The 18,449-nt window shown below is 51.6% G+C and overlaps 1 protein-coding gene across 4 annotated transcripts in view; it reads left to right on the top strand.

Annotated features, from left to right (window-relative positions):
• LOC140261379 (protein CEPU-1) overlaps positions 1–18,449 on the top strand; it is a 219,655-nt gene that overhangs the window by 8,498 nt on the left and 192,708 nt on the right. The window contains exon 1 of one of the 4 annotated variants that reach the window (XM_072354738.1): positions 15,153–15,190. The exons of the other annotated variants lie outside the window; for them this stretch is intronic. Coding sequence (XP_072210839.1) covers positions 15,169–15,190 — 22 coding nt within the window. The 5' untranslated portion in view covers positions 15,153–15,168. Of the gene's footprint in view, positions 1–15,152; positions 15,191–18,449 lie in introns of those variants that run through there. 4 annotated transcript variants of the gene reach the window in all.

Raw genomic sequence — 18,449 nt, 5'->3', positions numbered from 1 at the left:
TTTTCCAATCAGCTGAAATAATGCCTTCCTCTGGAGGAGCCCACAGGGCAATGATACTTAAATCTCAGCAGCAGTGTCTTCAATTCCGGCACAGGTGGGGATGCGGGGAGTGGAGATGGGAGCTCTGGGATCCATAGGGAGGGGGCTTTGTAGCATGGGGACACCCCTTACATCTCCCCCCCCCAGCCCCTGTGTTGTCAGCATGAGGGCCCTTTGCCCTCTGCAGTCGCTGTGCTTCCTTAGGAGGGCAGCCCAGGATGTCATATCTGGAGGAGCACATGTAGGAGAGATGGAAACCCTCCTGTTCCTGCTGCCTCTGTGCTGGGCAGTCCGGAGAAGTTTGTGTCTGCTGCAGAGCTGATTGGGGGCTGTTTGTTTGTCCCTCTTGCTCCCCATTTGTTTGCACGCTCTGACCCTTGGCTGGGAGCAGGCTGCAGAGTAAGTACAAAAGCAGGGGGAGCCGAGGCGAGGTTCAGCTGAAATCCCCGGGGAGACAGATGTGATTGCCTTACAGAAATGGCTCCAATAAGGCCAGAAAGGGATATTGCTTTTATAGCTTTGGGGATATAAAACATTTAGGAAATGTGATTGACTGGCAGAGCCTAATTTATCATGTGCCCGTTTCTCTCTCCCCACCCCAACACAGCAGTGTGAAAAGCCTCTCTTGTGCACATAACGGTGTGCAAACCAGCACTGCTGCCTTGTGCACGTGCACGCCCGGCACACGTTCCCTCTGCTCCTGACTCCTTGTCCCTCCACCGGTGTCATGGATTTATCATCATTCTGCTAAGCGCTGGAACTCCTGTGGCTATTTATAATTAATGCTCAGAAACCTGCCAATCCATTTAATGACACTAGGAGGTCACGGCCTCCCTTATAGCTTCCCATTAATCATCATTAGAACAGTTCTGGGTTTTTTACATTCTTTTTAAATGTTAATTCACCTTTATAATGCTCCTTTCAGCTATGACTGTAAAGGGAGACTCTGTGGTGACTCCAGACTGTCTTGCGAGTGTGTGCAGGTGAAAGGCACAGTGGGACGATTGCACTTGATAAAGTCTCTTTGGATGGCTCCCGCTGGAATGAATCACGCTCACAAACTCTGTGAGATGGGATTTCTTCACTGCCCTCTGCTGCCTGCTGCTCGCAGTGCTGCTCCGCATCCCTCGTGCCTGCATCCCTCGGGTACCACCGAGCCAATGCTGATTGCTCCCCACACACAAAGACCCGCACTGCTGAGATCTGAGCAGCAAGGAGGTCCCGGAGGGGGACTGCCAGCTCAGTGATGCTCCTGCACTGTGCTGGTATCAGTGGGCTGGCACAGAGCTTGCTCAGACTCCACGGGCTGTATTTGGGCAGCTCCTTGCCAGGTCACCTTTGGATTTCACCCATTCGTAGGCTGGTTGTGGTTGCTGTGCCCCATGGCATCTTGTGGTATGGCACTTTGCCATCCTGGAGGTTAAAAAACCAAGGCAGGAGGTGCAGGGCTGTATAAAGGGGGGAGCCCATCTCCTTCTCTGCTGCCTCCCTGCCATTAAGGAGCCTTGAGCCTTTCCCCTGTGTCCCAGAGCACTGGGATGCTCCAGGAGGCAGTACAGTGGTGCAGCAGAGGGGCCTTACAGAGATGTCACGTCTCAGCCTGTAGGAATGAAAGCTCTGAGTGCAATCTGCTTGCTTTTGGCAATAAACAACCCTTCCTATGTAGCCCTCCCTTGGCTTGCTGTCATCCCCTGCCTGGAGTCAATCTGTGCTTGCCATTAACAGGAACAGGGCTGAAGTGATGCTCGGCTCATCCTGATTCTGGTTTTTGGTCTGTGGTGTGGTAGGGCACAGCTTTGCAGATGCAGTAATGCAGGGAGCCATGGGATCCTCTCCCACAGCCCCACATGGGTTTGGGAGGAGGAAGATCCATGCTGGAAGGTCTGGTGGGGCACGGGGACTCCTCTCTTGGTCCTGGTGGGAGCCCAGCCCAGCTTCTCTGAGTAAATACGCCAGCAGCATTTGGCTTAATGAACTGTGCCTTTTAATAAATGGCTCTTATCTTGCTGAAGTGCTGCTAAATTGTCAGGATTTAAAATTAGCCTAATAGATTTGCGGGCGATGTTTTATTCACTGGTTAGTTGGGAAGAGGCAGGGAGAAATGGGGGACGAGGTGACTCCACCCCATCCTCCCTGAATTATACAGCAGTTATTTATTTGTTTGGGCCGAAGGGGAAATGTTCTGGATTAATGTGTGATGCCTCAGCACCTGACTTAATGAGAATTTAGAGACCTATCCCAAACTGATAGTCTCCAATTAATCACTCGGTGGCCCCTCTGCTGGGCTGTCCCTGGGATGTATTTTTCACGTCGGTGTTGGGTTGTGGCACCCGCTGCTGCCTGCCAGGGCTTGGGGATGGAGCCTTTGGCTGTGAGCTTTTAGGGTGCTGTGCATCACACCCAGCAGGTTCACCCTGTGCCATTACTGAAGTAGAGCCTGAATCCCCATGTGTGTGCGTGTGCAACTTGAGCAAAGTTTGAGTTCAGCTTCTGCTGCATCCCATGGAGTTGCTTTGAGCCTTTTGAAAATGCAGAGCCAGTTACGATCCTGTTGACAGTTCAGAGACATATGGAGGACTGGGACAGAAGAATGTTTTATAATAGACTAATATCAGATCTGGTTGGGATGAAAGATGCCAGGGAAACGTCAATCACTGGCATTATCCGAACAAACTGCTGTACCTGCCGAGATAATATTTAGCAATTATGTAGCACCCAACAAGCTTAAGCAGCACAGACGGCGGCTAATTAAATCTCCCAGGACTTCCTTTGGGTGGGTGTTTTCCTATAAGCACGGCCCTGCCTCCATGCAGGGTGTTTTGTGTGCACTTCTCACCCAGCTCCTGGGCAGGGAGGGCTGAGGAAGGAGCTGGTCCTGCTGGAGATGCTCAGTTAGGGTGAGCAGTGCATTCTGCTAAGTGACCCTATCTTAGCCCAAGGTGCTTGGATGCTGAACACCCGCAGTGCTGGCCAAGTGCCTCTCGTCCTTTCTGAAACTGGGGAGTTTGGGTGTAAATCCAACCAGCATCCCTCTGTGGTACAGTTTGCAGGGGCTGGATGGGGAAGTGTTGCACGTTGTCCCCAGCTTCTGTCTTGCTGAGTTGCTGTCATTCTTCCTTAGTTGTCTTTCCTCTATCCAGCCCGCATCCCTCTTGCCAGCACAGCATCCTTAGCCTCGTGTTGGGCAGTGCGTCCCTATGGATATCCCGGCTTGGTTTTGAGATCACAGCAGCTGTGAGGAAAGCTTTCAGCTCATCCCCCACCTGTGCTCTCCTCACCTTGCCCTTTGCACAGAGCATCCCACCAGGTGAGGCTGCGCTCTGCCCATGACTTTGTGAAGGTCAGCATTTGTGTCTGAAGTGGGGCTGGTAGTAGCGACGCGTGATGCACGGTGTCAGCCGTAAAGGAAATATTGTATATAAAAGATAAGTTTTTCCCCTTTCTTGTGGCAGAGGAACAAGGCGCTGGGTTCATTTAGCATTCATAAAGTCTTGCTTTGGAAACGCCTTTAAGTACTGCTGAGGGAGACTTGAAGGAGCGTGTTTGAGAGTCAAATGCACATCTCCTTGGGCTCTCCTTTCATCTGCTTTAAAAAACACAATCTCTTTTTTTTAATCTTTTCTTTTTTTTTCTCTTTCCCCCTATGTAAAAATACTAATCTTCTCCAACAGCAGCAGACACCCAGGGTGCAGGCGCTCAGCAATTAGCTCAGTGAACAGAATAAGCGAGGAGTGGAGGGAAGGGGAGCCTCAGCCAAGTGCTGGGAGGACGACAAAATGCAGCCCGCTAATTAGGGGGCAGCGCGGGGGAAAGCTGGCTGCTTAATTCAGTGCAAATCTGCTAAGTCACCACGTGTTATCTGCACGGGCAGCCAAGGCTTGGGGATGCTGGGCTGACGTTGGGCAGAGAGGAGAACGTAGCAGGGTTTTGGTGTGGGCTGGAAAGCAGGTGGTCCAAGCATTTGGTGAGGATGAGGATGGAGCACACAGTGGGGTGAGGTTTGCAGCCTTGTGGTTGTAGAGTCATAGAATTGTTTGGGTTGGAAAAGACCTCTGAGATCCCCAACACCAGCCCACTGCACACCGTGCCCACTGCCCACATCCCCAGGGACAGTGACCCCCCTCTCCCTGTGCAGCAGTTCTCTTCCTTTGGAGAAGAAATGTTTCCTTATATCCAGCCTGAGTCCCATCTCTATTGGTGGAGCCTTTTGTTTGAGTGCTCCCAAGGTGGCAAGGGGAGCATCCAGCCCTCACCACGCCACCTCCATCCTGCTGAGGCAGCTCCAGTGTTGCATGGGCTGAGGTTCGGCTCAACCTTTCCCTTTGGCTGCAACTTTTCCCTGTCCTTGAAATCTCTTCTCCTCCGCTCTTCACTTGAGGGAAGGGAATTTATTGCAATGAAATATGTTGTCTTGTGGCTTTTTATGAAAACAGCACATGTCACTGCCCCTGTTTCCTGGAGCCAAAGGATGTGGCTGGATTTCAAAAAGAAAAGGGCTGGATGATTTCATTATTGCTAACAACTGTTCCCACAAAGATAAGGACAGTTTAATCACATTTCCCGTGCAGAAGTACCGAGGGAACCAAGAGGGAACGTTTCCATTTGATTTTCTGTGTTGCCTGCTGTGGTTTGGTCGCCTTTGGTGCATCACGGTGCCAGACGGAGCTGGGGGGGGGGGGGGAACGTCACGGCCATCAGGGCACCAATCCCAGGAGTGATGCTCCAGCCTGCCGTGTGGGTTTGTTTTGCTGCTGCAAAATCAGTGCAAGCAAAGGGGATGAAGTCGCCATATCTTCCTCCTGTTGTTTGTTGCGCCATAGCGGTGCTCACTGGTTGGTGACCCTGGTAATGAGCACGGGGTCACCACGTTGGGTCCCAGCAGCGACCACCCAAAGAGAAAAGCTGGCATGTAATTACAGTCATAATTGGAAATGATTAATGGTAGCAAAAGAACTTCAAGCGATTTCTTGTAATTAAATACTAATTTTAATTCCTTTGCAGTGCCGAGCACCATGTTTGCTTTGCTGGTGATATTTATGCCTGTGCCTTAGCATGTATTTTTAAGATATTAAAAGTGATTAACGTTCTTTTTTTTTTGTAACCGGGTAAACAAGTAAATATCAATTAATTTGTTTACTTTGTGCCTGAATTTAGCAATTACTGTTTCATAGTTTGGAAGCTCTCTGTTCTTGAGGATTTGAGGGCCATATCCCTCAGTGCCAAGTCCTGGTCTCTGCTCCAGGGGGGAACTGGTGGGTGCTCCTTGGTTGCCGCTTGATCAAATGCATTTCCAGACCTTTAGGGATCTACTTGCAAGGCCTTCAATATGTTTTCCTTACCTCATGTTTAGCTGGCTTTGAATTTTGACCCCACAGCTTTGGTCTGGGGTTTGGAGTGGGCACAAAAGTGAGACCCACGGAGCCAGGGGCGCTCCCATTCCAGGGAGAGTCCTGCAGTGCCTTGGAGAGCTGCAGAGGCTCCAAACATCACCCAGCATTGGGCTGTGCATCCCTTGCACCCTCTGTAGCACTGCTTCCAAGCACTGCTGTGCTCATGTCCTTCCCGTGCCCTGACAGAGCTGCGTTCAGCAGAACCAGTTTGCTGTAAAGTTGGTGCTGCTCTCATAGCAACACACCGGGTGCAGAAAGCACTCGATGGAAATCGTGTCTTTTCCTCACCAGCTCCTTGGTTCCTTGCTAATGCTTTTCATTCCCTCTTGCTGCTTGAAAGAGCTGATAGTCTGATTAAATTAAGACAGACACAAAAGCAGCTGGCCTGCCAAAGCCTCGGATTTTATTAAAAATAATATTGTTTACAGAGTTCTCTCCTTTTATGGTGCATATAAAACAGCGTGTTCCACCCGAGCAGCCGGCAGGCTCGCTGCAATTTACCCTGGAAGAAGAAAGAGATGGAGAGGCGTTAAACCTTGTTGTGATGGGGAGTGAGGAGGAGAGGAGAAGGAGACGGGGAACAGCCACAGAGCAAAGGAGAGGGGAGGAAGCAGGGAGGAAAGAGCAGAGGAGAGATGAGCTGGGTCCTGGGTTGCTGCTGCCCCGCTGCAGGAGTGCCCGTCCTTCCCCTGCTTGGCTTTCTCTTCTCTTTCTGCGTCTTCTGTTTGTTTGTTTGTTTGATTTGGTTCCAAATAATTAATGGTAAAAACCCGTGGCTAATGGTTTGAATGAAGGATGGATGGGTGCTTTAATTAACTCGTGAAAGGATTATACACTTCTGATTCCAGTCTGGCTGACCCCGGTGAGGTAATGAGGCTGGATTGTGCCACGTGGAGGGAAACTGGTGCTGGGGGATGCTCAGCTTGTGGATCTCAGGGCACCAAAATCCCTGGGGTGGGAGCTGGGGGGGCTCCTGCAGGGCCATAAGATGGAAGAGGGGGCTCAGTGGTGGCCCTGGGCTGCTGCTCACCAGCTCTGCAGCACCGACATTAATTTCTACTCACGGCTTATCCGTGCCACGTTTGGGATCAAAAGCCGTTTTGACTCTAAACGAGGCCTTTTTGGCCTTCCTTCTGTAGTGGTATCTGCCCCTGGAATCCTCCTCACTTATCAGCCCCTCGGCAAGCTGCTCCGTTTGATTGCTGATCTGCCTTATTATGTTTTTAAATGCACTTTAATATTTTAGTTTTAGCGACTTTTTATTTTATTTTTTTTCCTAAAGGCTAAATTTCAGCTTCTGAAGTGCAGTACCTCTCTTTTACTTCAATGGGAGCCTCTCACATTTATCCCAAGGCATAACATGGTCCTTGCAGCGTTTGAAATTAGAGGCACTGATTAGAGCATCTCTCAGCCACCGCCACTGTGCACCTCAAAGGACATTCAGGAGAGGCTGGAGCTGGAGCTGGGATGGTTGTGTGCTCAGCATGGGGTTGGATGGGATGTCGTGCCCCTCCGAGCTCTCTGCAAATGACCTGGAGATAGAGGGCTGCTTGTAGGGTCGTGAAACACCTGGGTGGTGGCATTGATGGCTTTGGTGGGAGGTCTGCAATGGGTCGTGCCTGTGGGACATGCACGATGAGCCAGAAGAGGGAGGTGAACACACAAGGTCAGTGTGAGTGCTTGCTTTTGCCTCGCTCCTTTCTGCTTTATATTTTTCCTTCTAGCTAAAACAGCACAATGGGATGTTGGTAAAAATCGCTGCACCTGATATTCCAGTTTGAGAGTGCCTCTAGCCAGGTATTCAGGGAGGAGAGGTGATGGTAACTCTCCAGCAAAGCAGGTTGTCACTGGAAATAGAACATGAATAAGTGATCTGGATAAATAATGGAGCTGTCTGAACTGGAACAATAAAGAATAAAAGTGCTGAGTGTGGCTTGCTGTGATTTGTGGGGTCGTGCTGGCTGGACGGAGGAGCTGCGTTCCCTCTGGTGAGTGGGTGCTCACCCAGCAGCCAGAACAGGGTGATGTGGAGATGACTGCTGTGGTGATTACTTGCTTTGTGGTCTGCTCCTCTGTTGTGCTGCTCCGATGTGTTGTCAGTGCTGCTGAATAGCCCCTGCAAAGCTTGGGGGCAAACTGGGGTCCCGGGCAGCTTTCAGAGCTGCTGCTGGTGCTGGAGGTGATGCAGCCTCCTGCAAACATCCTGCAAGGCTTTCATGAGCCAGAGCGGAAGTTGCACCAAGTAGCGAGTCAGAATCTCTGCAGCAAATTAGGCTTTTTTTCTTCTGCCTCCTCCAAGGGATGTGGCAAATAATTATTCACCACTACCTTCATATGGTATTTATGTATGGGAAGAGTGCTGTCATGTCTTACTCAATCTTTTCTTCTCGAGACAAAGCAAACCCCAGCGCCTTTCATCTTCCTTTGGAGCTGTCTGTGCCTCTCACCCGTTTCATTGCTATTCCTTGGACTCAGCCCCACTCGTCCGTGGCTCCGACATACGATCAATCGCATCCCATCAGCCCGAGGTGTGCGCCTACCCCTGTGTGTGCACCGTGCTGAGCTCAGTGTGCATTGATCTGATGGGAAGGGGACCCTCCAGCGGCAGCTGTGTGCAGACAGATGTGTGCTTAGCAGGGGCAGCTGCTCGGTGGCCGTGCTAAGCCGCAGCGCCTTAACCTTTGGCTCCGTGCGAGCACGACGGGCCAGATCGGGATGGATATTGCAGCTGAGGCCTGAATTAAAGCAAGCGGAGCAAAATAATTCTCCTTTGTCCTTCTTACACCGCTGGTGTTAACGCAGCCTGTAATACGATTTGCCATCTCGCGTAGCCCGCTTGATTCCTTTGTAGTCCGTGGTGCTCCAGCACCCCATCGGTTCCTGCCCGCCTCCCCCTGCCCGCCTCACCTCGTTTCCATCCATGCGTTTGATTTCTCCTCCCGAAGTGCATCACCTGGCCCTTGTCCATATTGAATTTCCTATTGCTTGCTCCGGAGGTGATTTGAAATTCTGGTCCGACCCTCCGAGCGCTTCCAGTCCCTCTCCTCCTCGCTTGGCATCGTCTGCAAATTTTAATAAGCGTGCTTCTGGCTCCATCATGCAAGTTGTTAATGCAAATGCTGAGCAGAGTGGGGCTCGGGACAGAGCTCGGTGCGATCCCACGTTGGGTTGCCCTCCTGGCTTGTGTGTAAATAATAGATAAGGGCTCTTTGAGAGCGCTTTGTCAACAGCCTGTTAGCCTCCCCTCCGCCCCCATTACAGCCAGACTGCGCGTCCTCGGCGTTGCTCGCAGGGTGCCATGTGGGACAGCTTCAGACGCCTTATTAAAGTCAAGGTATATCATGTCTACAGCTTTCCTCTTATCCACCAAGCCTAGTTATCCTGTCAAGGCAGAAATTAGGTTGGTTTGACATGATCTGTTCTTGACAAACTCGTGCTGGTGGTGGTGGTGTGGGGCTTTTTTCTCGCTTTATTAAATTCCCGGGCCTTACAAGCTGTGATAGTTCCATCGTTTGTTTTAGTATCTTTGCCGTGATTGAAGCTGAGCTGATTGCCTACAGCTCCTGGCTTTTTTTTCTCCCTTGAAGATAGGAAGGCTCCGTGCCCTTTGTGCCGCCCTCCTCCAGCTCTCCAGGAGCACTACTGCCTGATTTCCCTGATCTGTGAGCTCGCTCAGGATGGCTTCATCAGCCCCAATGACTTCTGATGACTTTTTACTTGTTGTTTTAACCCTTTCTGCGCCAGCACGAATGCCTGCCTCCCTTCTAACATGGGATTTGGGTGCTCATCCTCCCCATGGATTTGTGTGACCAGAAGTGCCTCCAAAGAAGGAAAAACGTAGCTTGATTTTGGCTCAGAGCTTTCAGGCAGCAGGGTTGGGTGAAATTAATCCTGTCCTCCGTAACAAAGATGTGTGGGGGCCGGATTGGCAGAGACCTTTAAATGTCAATAGAGCAATTCTGCATGGCCTACAAATCTTGGTGGGGAGCTGACAGGGAGGGACTGCAGAGCTGGGCAGGAGAATTGTCCCACTGCACAGCACCAGAGCAGCCCCAGGCTATGGTGAAACCCATTCTATAGATGCTGCTGCAAACCAGGGATGCACAGCAGGGTGTGTGAGGAAAATATAGGGCTTTACATAGGATTTGCTCACCCAGCAGTGCCCTTAAACAACCCTCAGCCTGCTCAGCTTTGCTGTAGCAGAATTACCCCCACCCGTGGCTGCACAATGCAGGATCTCCTGACTGGCTGGGTGTAAAATATGGGATTTCAGGACACCCCCTGCCAGCTGCCTTCTGCCCAGCTCAGCCTGCCACGCTCACGCCCCATTAGCAGCGCGTGAGGGATGCAGTCTGGCATCTGTCCTCAGCGGTGTCCCAGCCATGATGTGACAGACACGTCCCCAAAACAGGCTGTTCTGTCCCCAGCAGGCACACAGGGACTGTCAGCAGCGTGCGAGCTGACAGCTGGATGTGCAGTACGTCCCCTGTGTGTATGTGCATGGGTGCTGGAAACCAGCATGGGCTCAGAGAGATGCACTCCTTCCCAGTTGCCTATGAGGATATTGAATTTCATGTGTTGATGTCCAGAAATTATCATATTTGGGAAACACTTGTTAATCTCTGTCTCCTCTCTGGACTCTCCTCCTGCTCTCAGCTCATGCATTGCTCTCCTGCTGCCCAAGTTTTGCCTCCTGCTCTTTTCCCCTTCTGCTGCACCTCTGTGTCCCAGATCACATCACCTGGAAGCCAGGAGCAGAGCATCCAGAGTAGTTCTGTATTTTATTTATGGCTGCTTTAATTGCTTTATAAGGATGCAAGAGCTGGCTGGTAGCATGTTGGGTTGCTCACTAGCTTTGACATGGGGATGCTCTTGTATCCTGATAGCGGTGGCTCCTCATCATGCGTGCAGTCCTGCAGAAGTATCTCCCATCCTCCCTTCTGTCCAGGCACTGAATGGGGTTTGTTACTGTCCCGTTGCCATGCTATCTGGGTATTATGGTGACAGCATTGCATCCAGCTTGCTTTTGCACAAAGATCCAGGGCTGGGCACATCTCTCGCCTCGAAGTTTGCTGGCTGCTAAGCACGTTGCTCTGTGGAAGCCGAGCAAAATAGGCTTCTTAACTTAACGAGTAAACTAATTTGTCAGGCGGGCGCTGTTCTGTTTCCCTCCGCAGTGCAGGTCCTCGCTGCCAGCACTGCACGTCGTGATGCTCTGGATGCTGCACTGCTGGGAGCAGCTCGGCCCGGCAGCGGGGCGGTGATTTGGCACAGAGGCTCTTTCCACACAAAGATGTTGGTTTTTTTTTTGTTGTTTAATAAAGCATAAGACCGAGCTGTTTGCTCTCGCTTGTAGGTTCTGAAATATGCATTTAATTTAGGCTTAATGAGGAAATGATCGTATATAAAATGAAATGCCTTGCGATGGCTCTCCAGGATGGGGACGGGAGCTGCTGTGACAAGTTGAGCTTGGAAGATCATGCAGTCATTAAGGTTGGAAAAGGCCACTAAGATCAACTGGCCCAACTGTCAACTATTCACCACTGTGCCCACTAAGCCATGACCTGAAGATGTTGGGGGATGCTGAGGTGTGGGGTTGGATGGTGAAGATGGACAGGAAGGGATGGCACAGCACAGCAGATCTCAGCTGCAGCTCGTGTCTGTAAAGAGATCTGGATTATTTCAGGTATTTAGGTATTTATTTTGATAATCCAGCAAATATGGGCACTTGTGCAGGGTTGTAAGGAAAGACTGGCTAGCTGAGAATAGCTTTTGATGAAAGGACCTAAAGATGCAAGCTCTATCCATCCCCTCCAGTTACATGGATAGAGCAGTGGGGACGAGTTCAAAGCCACTGCACAAATAAACTCTAATAGCTTTCCTCTTGCATTTACGTTATTAGGGGGTTCATTTGACTGGCATTATGATGATAAATGAAAAATGCTCTGCACCATTACGTCGGGCGCTAATGCGTAGTGGGAAGAATTTCGGCTCGTTTAAAAGGAGCAGAAAGCGACAGTGGAGGGGAATGTGCTGGGTCTGTGCAGCTGCACTGGGGCTGCAGGGATGGAGGGGTGGGAGCAGAGCTCACAGCTCCGGTCTTGCAGCATCGGGGTATAAGGACGATGGATGAGAAGGGGTTGTTGCATGCAGACGGTGCTCAGAAGGGTTGCTGCTGCACTGTGATGGATAACCACGTGGATTCACACCTGGTGCTGTTGGCTGTGCTGCCTTTTGGTGTGGTTTCTCACTGCCTGGATGTGACCTGGACCTGCCTCCATCCCTGGCTGTGACCCGGGGCTGGAGGATGAGGCACACAGCAAAGCTCACACCAGAGCCTGCGGGCAGTCCCAGAGCCCCAGGAGAGGATGCTGCTGGTCCACAGCCTTCCCTTCATTCGAAGCCGTGGAGCAAATTGAGTTCAGAGGGTCAGTGTTACTCCCAGCTGCTGCGACAGAAATCCCTAATGCACCGTATGCCAGCTTTCTCCAAAGCTCCGGCTTCTTTTTTATGAGCCTCTGTCACTCTATTATCTGTCTCTGAGTTGGTCTTTAGCTCTTTAACCTCATGAGAAGGGAGGGAAGAGGAACCTTGAAAAGGGGGAAAAAAAAAGCAAGCAGGATGCTCTTGAGAGAGGCTTTTTATCTTTGGCCGTGGAGCTGAAATTGGGTGCTTGGTGAGAGCCTGGCTGGAAAGGGGCAGGTTAGAAAGAGTCGTGGTGTGGGGGCTGAGGGGCTGCGATGCCTTTTGGGGGGAAGCATTGTGATGCACTGAGCATCCTTCGGTCCCAGCCCCAGCAGTGGAGGCAGTACCTGGGTTGTGCCAGTCCCTGTTGTCCCCATCCCCACATTTGGATGTGGGGAGCAATGATGGGGTTACAAATTCAGTGTGGCTCCAATCCTTGCAGGCAGCGTTTGGCCGCTCGCTGGCCCTGTGCACCGTGGCACAGACAGGGCTTCAGCTCAGCTCTGTCTCCTGCATGCTAAGCACGCTGTCTCCCTGCAGGATCCTGCAGCCTTCTGCACTGCTCTGCTGCAAAGGGGGTGGGGAGGTGGATTTTGTCTATAGCACAGTAGTGGGGAGGTGGGAAGCAGCAGGACGGAGCCCTCCTTCCTTGCATGCATTCCTGTGGGGCTTGTCTCGCCCAGACCCATGCAAGATGGGGCTCAGCCAGTGCCAGCCCCAGGCTGCTGTGTGCCCGTGTGCCTCTGCAGTGTATTCATAACATCTGCTTTCCCTGCAGGGATGTTCATCCCCAGGGGTCATGTTGCTGCAGGAAGGGTTCTGCTGGTGCCTCCTTTCTGCAGGTAGCAATGGGGAGGCAGCTTTGTGCTGCAGAGCACTGAGTTTTGCTCATCCTTAGCAACCTTTGCAAGGTGGAAGGGAGCGGGCAGTGGGGATGAGAGGGGCTTTGGGATGGCACACGGGCATTGGGATTGGGTGTGCACATCCCAGTTAACTCTTGTGCCTCATCCAGCGCCTCTCTGTGTTCGGGTTGCAGAGTTTGTGGTGGTCGGAAGCTCCTGCACGGCATGTCCAGGTGTTCTGTATTTTTAAGCAAGACCCAGAAAATGTTTAATTGCCTTTTTTTTTTTTTTCCCTTCTTCCTTTCTAATAATTCGTCTTTTTCAGTGCTAAAAATAAGGCACCGAGAGGGAGAACGCACCAAAAACGAGGAGAAAAATGGTAAAGTTCCTATTGGTAGCTAACAAAGAGCCCCCCGTGGAAATGTGTCTTTTTCTGGGGAGGAAAAAAAAAGCCATTTTGTATGGGGTGTGTGTAGAGGAGGAAAGAGAGATCACTTTAAAAACTTCCACTCGCTCCAATAATGAGATTAAGGGAGCTGCCAGATGAAACCATCTGCCTAATCTTTTACCCAGAGCAGCTCTGTTCCCAGCTCCCATCCAAGGATGGCACCGGGGCCGCCTTCTGCCATGGACTGGCCTGGAGGATGATGTTCTGTGCCTGCATCCCTAATGTAGAGGAGATGCTCACTGCAGCCCCTGCTCCGTGGTGCCGGCACATTCTGGGTACCCATGGATGGGAGGAGGAATGAAAAAGGGGAAGGGGGGGGGGGGAAGGCACTCATAAAAAAGACAGTTTGACATTTTCTTGACTGTTTTGAAATTTTCCTAGCACAACAAGCTGTTTATCCGCCACTCCAGCTCTTATTGAATTAAAGTGTGGAGGGGGGTGTTAGGAAGAAATCAATTCGTGCTCCATATGCTGCTCTGTTGGGGAACGTGGCTCTCTGCACACTATGGAATATGTAGGGAAGGGTGGGGGAAGGAGAGATAAATCCATCAGCTAACAAGATAAGTGCCTTGTTCCTCCATCTGTTACTGCTGTGTCCTTATCTGGGATTGCAGCGTGGCAGCAGCGATACATCTTGTGTCAGGTATTATATTCCAAATTCATATGAATGAATTTTCATGCTCGCAACAATCCGTGATCCGGCAGCCACAGCCTCCTCCAGCTCTGTGTGCTGACACATGGCAGCTGCAGGCTTGGCCCTCTGCTCCTGCGGGAGGGGATGGATTCTGGTGTTGGGGCACATAGCCACGTTTTGGGGGGCAGGAATGGAGTTAGGTGAATCCCAGCCCTGCTGAGCAACTTGGGAGTCAGTTGAGAGATGTGTCCCATCTCCGTCCTGCTGCAGACGGATTCCCAGCACATCCATATGTGCCTCATGGTTGCCTAAAGGGACTGTAAGGAAGAGGGGATGGGTTCTTCAGCTGGGATAGGATGAGGGGAGATGTAGATTGGACATAAGAAGGAAGTTGTTAACAAGAAGTTGTCCTCACCCCATAATGAAATCATGCAATCATTCAGGTTGGAAAAGACCTCTGAGATCCCCAAGCCCAACCCCAGTCCATCCCACTGTGCCTGCTGTCCATGTCCCTCAGTGCCACATCCCCCTGCAGGGGACAGATGCTGTCTTAGTAATTGAGTGCACAAATGGACGCTCCTGAGGAGTTTTATGGGCAGCCTTCAAATCCCTGCCCAATGTGTAATCAGCTCATCCAAAGACTTCAGTTTTTGCAGCCATCAGGGCGACTGCAAAGCCTTCTGCATCTTGAGGGGATAAACCAGAGCCTGGCCAGGATGCGGGGGGCCTTGTAAAACCCACAGCATCATCACAGGTGATGCATAGGGCTGGAAAGCCCTGTTGGTGTCTGCTGTTCTGAAGGACTTTGCTGTTGTTCAGGAATGTTGGTGTGGCTCAATGGGTTTTGTGCCCACTGTTGTTCTGAGGCGTGGAGGAAGAGTTGGATCTGAAAATGGAGAAGGGTTGAGGTTGGGTTGGGCCGGTGCTGGGAGCCAGGTGTGCTGTTGAGAAGCGTTATGGCTGCCCACCTTCCTCCCCGTTCCCGAATAAAGATGCTATTTTTATTTTCCCTTCTGTTTAGCCCCAATGGGCTTAACCCGTCTCTGTGGAGGCACAGAAATCCCAGCTCTAATTTCAATTAAGAGCGCTCCTTTTGATTGCAGCCCGGGCTGGGGTTTGGGATCCATTCCTAATCCCTATATTAGAGCTGATTCATCTCTTCCATGAGCATTATCATCAGTGGCCCTTAGGGGGAAAGGAGGGGAGGGATCTTTCGGGAGGATAAATACCATTTGTTTGTGTTTGTATTAGCTTCCACGCCGCATCCTGATTACATCCCGCTTTTTGACACAACAATTATTATTAATTTCCCGGCGTCTGCATTTGGATTCTCTCCGACACAAAGGGAAGATGACGGATAATGTCAGGCTCGGTAATTGGGTGGGGGAGGGAGAAGGAAGGCGGGGGGTTGGGGGGGGGTGGGGGGGTGCAGATGGGATATTATTAGATTGTAATTCTTGGTGTGGAACGGGAAGGTATTTCTCAGCAGATGTCGGCACGAGGTATTTAGCCACACGTTAGCACCAGCAGAGCGACTGTCTCGGCTGTGCTCTGCTCCCTCACCCCTGCCCCGCTCTGCCCCTTCTGCACAGAAATCCCATCAGCTCCTCCTGGTGGGAATTGGCTTTGCAGGGCTCGCCTTCTGCTCAGGCGCTGCTGCCGGCTTTGCAATTAACTTTGCAAAGTGATCCCTGGCCGCAGCCTTGGCAAAGCGAGCCTTGCTGCTGCGGGATGCTCCGAGCTCTGCGTGCCTGCCTGTGAAGCACTGGGTGATTCCTGCCCTGCTCTCCCTGTGAGGAAGGAGGGTTGAGTTCAAGCTGGGAAAATAATAAATAAACCAGAGGAACTAACTGTGTTTCAGCAAGCATTGATTTCTGAGGCTGCTCGTGAACCATGGAGAGATGTTTGTGCACGGAGCGGGGTTAGAGGAGAGGGGGAATGGGTGGGTCTCTGGATCTTTGGAGAGCTTCCTTAATTGTAAATCGATGCCGGGCAAGCGAGATGTTGGAATATCTTTTCCTTGTTATCACACAGAGCAGAGGTGGTGATGGAGTTGCTGTGATGGCTCGTGCTCAGGGCTGGTGGGGAGGAAGGGCTGAGAGAGAATCAAACCCACTGACCCTGTATCTTGTAGAAGCCTCCAGCAGAGGTGTCGTGTGTTCTGCCCTCCAGCACCGGAGCTTGGGGTGCTCTTGGAGTCTCCATTCACTCTTGGCTTGTCCTACAGGAGCAAGTTGTCACCTCTGCTCAGCTGGAGCCAGCATAGAATCATTCAGGTTGAAAAAGACCTCTTGAGATGCCCAAATCACCCCACTATGCCCACATCCCTCAGTGCCACATCCCCACAAACACCCCCGGGGATGGTGACCCCCCCAGTCACCATAGTGGTGGGCTGTGAGCATGGTGGGCTGGAAGAGGGGCACAGCACAGCGCTGCCAGCTGCAGCCATCCATTGGTGCTTTGCTTTGAAACGGGGCCAGGCAGCATCTCCAGAACCAGCTGCCGAAGTGGAGTGACTGTTCAGTGTGGTTTGGCTTTTGTGAGGCACTCTGGAAGGGCAGGGAAGGTCAAAGTGAGCAATGGGATGATGCACCATCCCAGTCCGGATCCGTTCCCATTAGGACCTGGAGGTGAGAAGAGTCTGAGTGCTGCAGGATCCCAGCCAGCTCCCGCTCCTTGTTTTCTCTCTCTGACTTTGATCTTTTCAGCCTTTAAGCACTCTTCACCATGGATCTGTGTGTTCAGTATCCAGCACAATTCCTGCGGGTCGGCATAATGGAGACAGTAATGCAGTGAATTATTAGAGACGTTACCAGCCAAACTTTGCTGCTTTCCCAATTCTCCCCCTCCAGCTTCACCCCTCCTCCTGCAGTGTGACCTGTAGGTGCTGCAGCCAGGCCACCGGGTCATCTCATTTAATGGCAAACCCTTTGTCCTTAGAACAACGAATCTTGACTCTTCGTTCCTCTTCTGGCATCTTTTTTATGTCCATTTGCACATTGAAATCTCTTCAGCTGACTCCTGCCAGTCTTTACAAAAAGCTTTTACAGCTTCAGATGGTTCAAAGATTTAGGGTTGCCCATCAGCCGGAGAGCTTTCCTTGTAAGCAGCTCAAGCTCTGCTGAAGGCAGTGGGAGGGGAGCGGACGGGAAGAAATGGGGAAAGGAGGCAAAGAGAAGAGGGGGTTTTGTACTCTTTTTTCTCTCAGGGAAAGCATTTTTATCTCTAGATCTGTGTAATTGATGCCCAGATACTCTGGTGATGAGTGCCTTAGAAATGCATCTGCAGTAATAATCTAATATCCGTTTGTTAGGACTCCAAGGAAATCTAATAATACTGATGCTTTGCCTAATAGAGCTCCTTTCATCCCAGGATAAAATGTGAGGAGTTTGAGATGGAAAAGACCGATTTTAGGTCGCACAGTTCATCTCCCTTCCAATGCAAGTCTCGAGGTATTTTGCAGGCATTAAATAATTAAAGAGTAGTTATGGTCAGGGAAGCAAGGAGGTGAGGGAGGCAGCAGCTGGTGAGCGCATGGGGAGTGCATGGGGCCGAGAGCTGCGAGCTGCAAGCAGTCAGCATGGAGCTGTTATTTACAGGGAAGAAAAATGTATAAAGGTTCGGGTTTATGTTTTGAAGTGCCCGCCTCAGTGCTGCTCTTCTGCTTCACCCTGTAGCGGTTGGAGCCAGGCCAGCCCCACACTGGGGTTCCCTGCTTTGCTGGACCCCCACATGGGGTTCCCTGGGCTTGCTGGCAGCAAATGGTTCTGATTGCTGTCAGCTTTAGCACGTGGTGTCTGCACAGTCCCCGGGATGGGGGTGGCAGGAGGGTGGGATTTGGGGATTTGCTGAATTAATGACATCTGCAGTGAGCTGTTGGACCACAGAGCCAGCAGAGAGGGAGGGAACCTGCGAGTGGTTCTGCAGGACTGACCTCCTGTAAATAATGGTGGATGGAAATGTCAAGCCCGGAGCTCCTAAGGGGAGGCTAAAGGAGGGGATAAGCAGAGGGAAACGCTTGCCTGGGTGTGGGAGGATGAGGGATGTGAGTGTGATGGAGGGAGGTGGTGTGTGATGGGTTGGATCCCTGGGCAGGGGGATGCTGGAGCTGAGCTCCACAGCCAGCCAGGAGGGGTGGCCCCAGAACACCCCTGGGATGCAGCGGTGCCCTTTGGCTTGGGCTGCTCTGCCTGGCTCTGTGCACCATCCTTCCATACCAGAGCTGAGAGTTAGCCTCAGGGAGGGGGTTTCAGTAGTTGTCCTTTCACTGCATGCAGGAACACACAGCAGAGAGTGGCTGCTCCTCTTCCCCAGGCCAAGGCTTTGCCACCTCCTCTGAAAAGATGCTCTCCTCCCGGTCCTTTGCTTCTCTGTTGAAAGTGCTAATTAGAGGGCCAATTAGTGCTCAAGGTCAATTTGATTTGCACACTTACTCCACCAGGAATTGGAAGGAGCCCGTCTAGCAATGGGGGGTCACCAATGAGCAGGGCTGATGTGGAGCAGAGGACCAAGAGATGAAGTGGCTGCTCCCCCTGCAGCCCTGCCTGGATATCAGTGCAGCCCAGCGGTGTGCCATGCACATCTGGGCAGCTGCTGTGCACATCTGGGCAGTGCTGGGTGAAGGCGTGCAG

The sequence above is a fragment of the Excalfactoria chinensis genome, chromosome 21 (assembly GCF_039878825.1).
Source record: "Excalfactoria chinensis isolate bCotChi1 chromosome 21, bCotChi1.hap2, whole genome shotgun sequence".
Classification (NCBI taxonomy): domain Eukaryota; kingdom Metazoa; phylum Chordata; class Aves; order Galliformes; family Phasianidae; genus Excalfactoria; species Excalfactoria chinensis.
The sequence above is the reverse complement of the archived record's forward strand: the minus strand, read 5'-3'. Positions and strand labels throughout refer to the sequence as shown.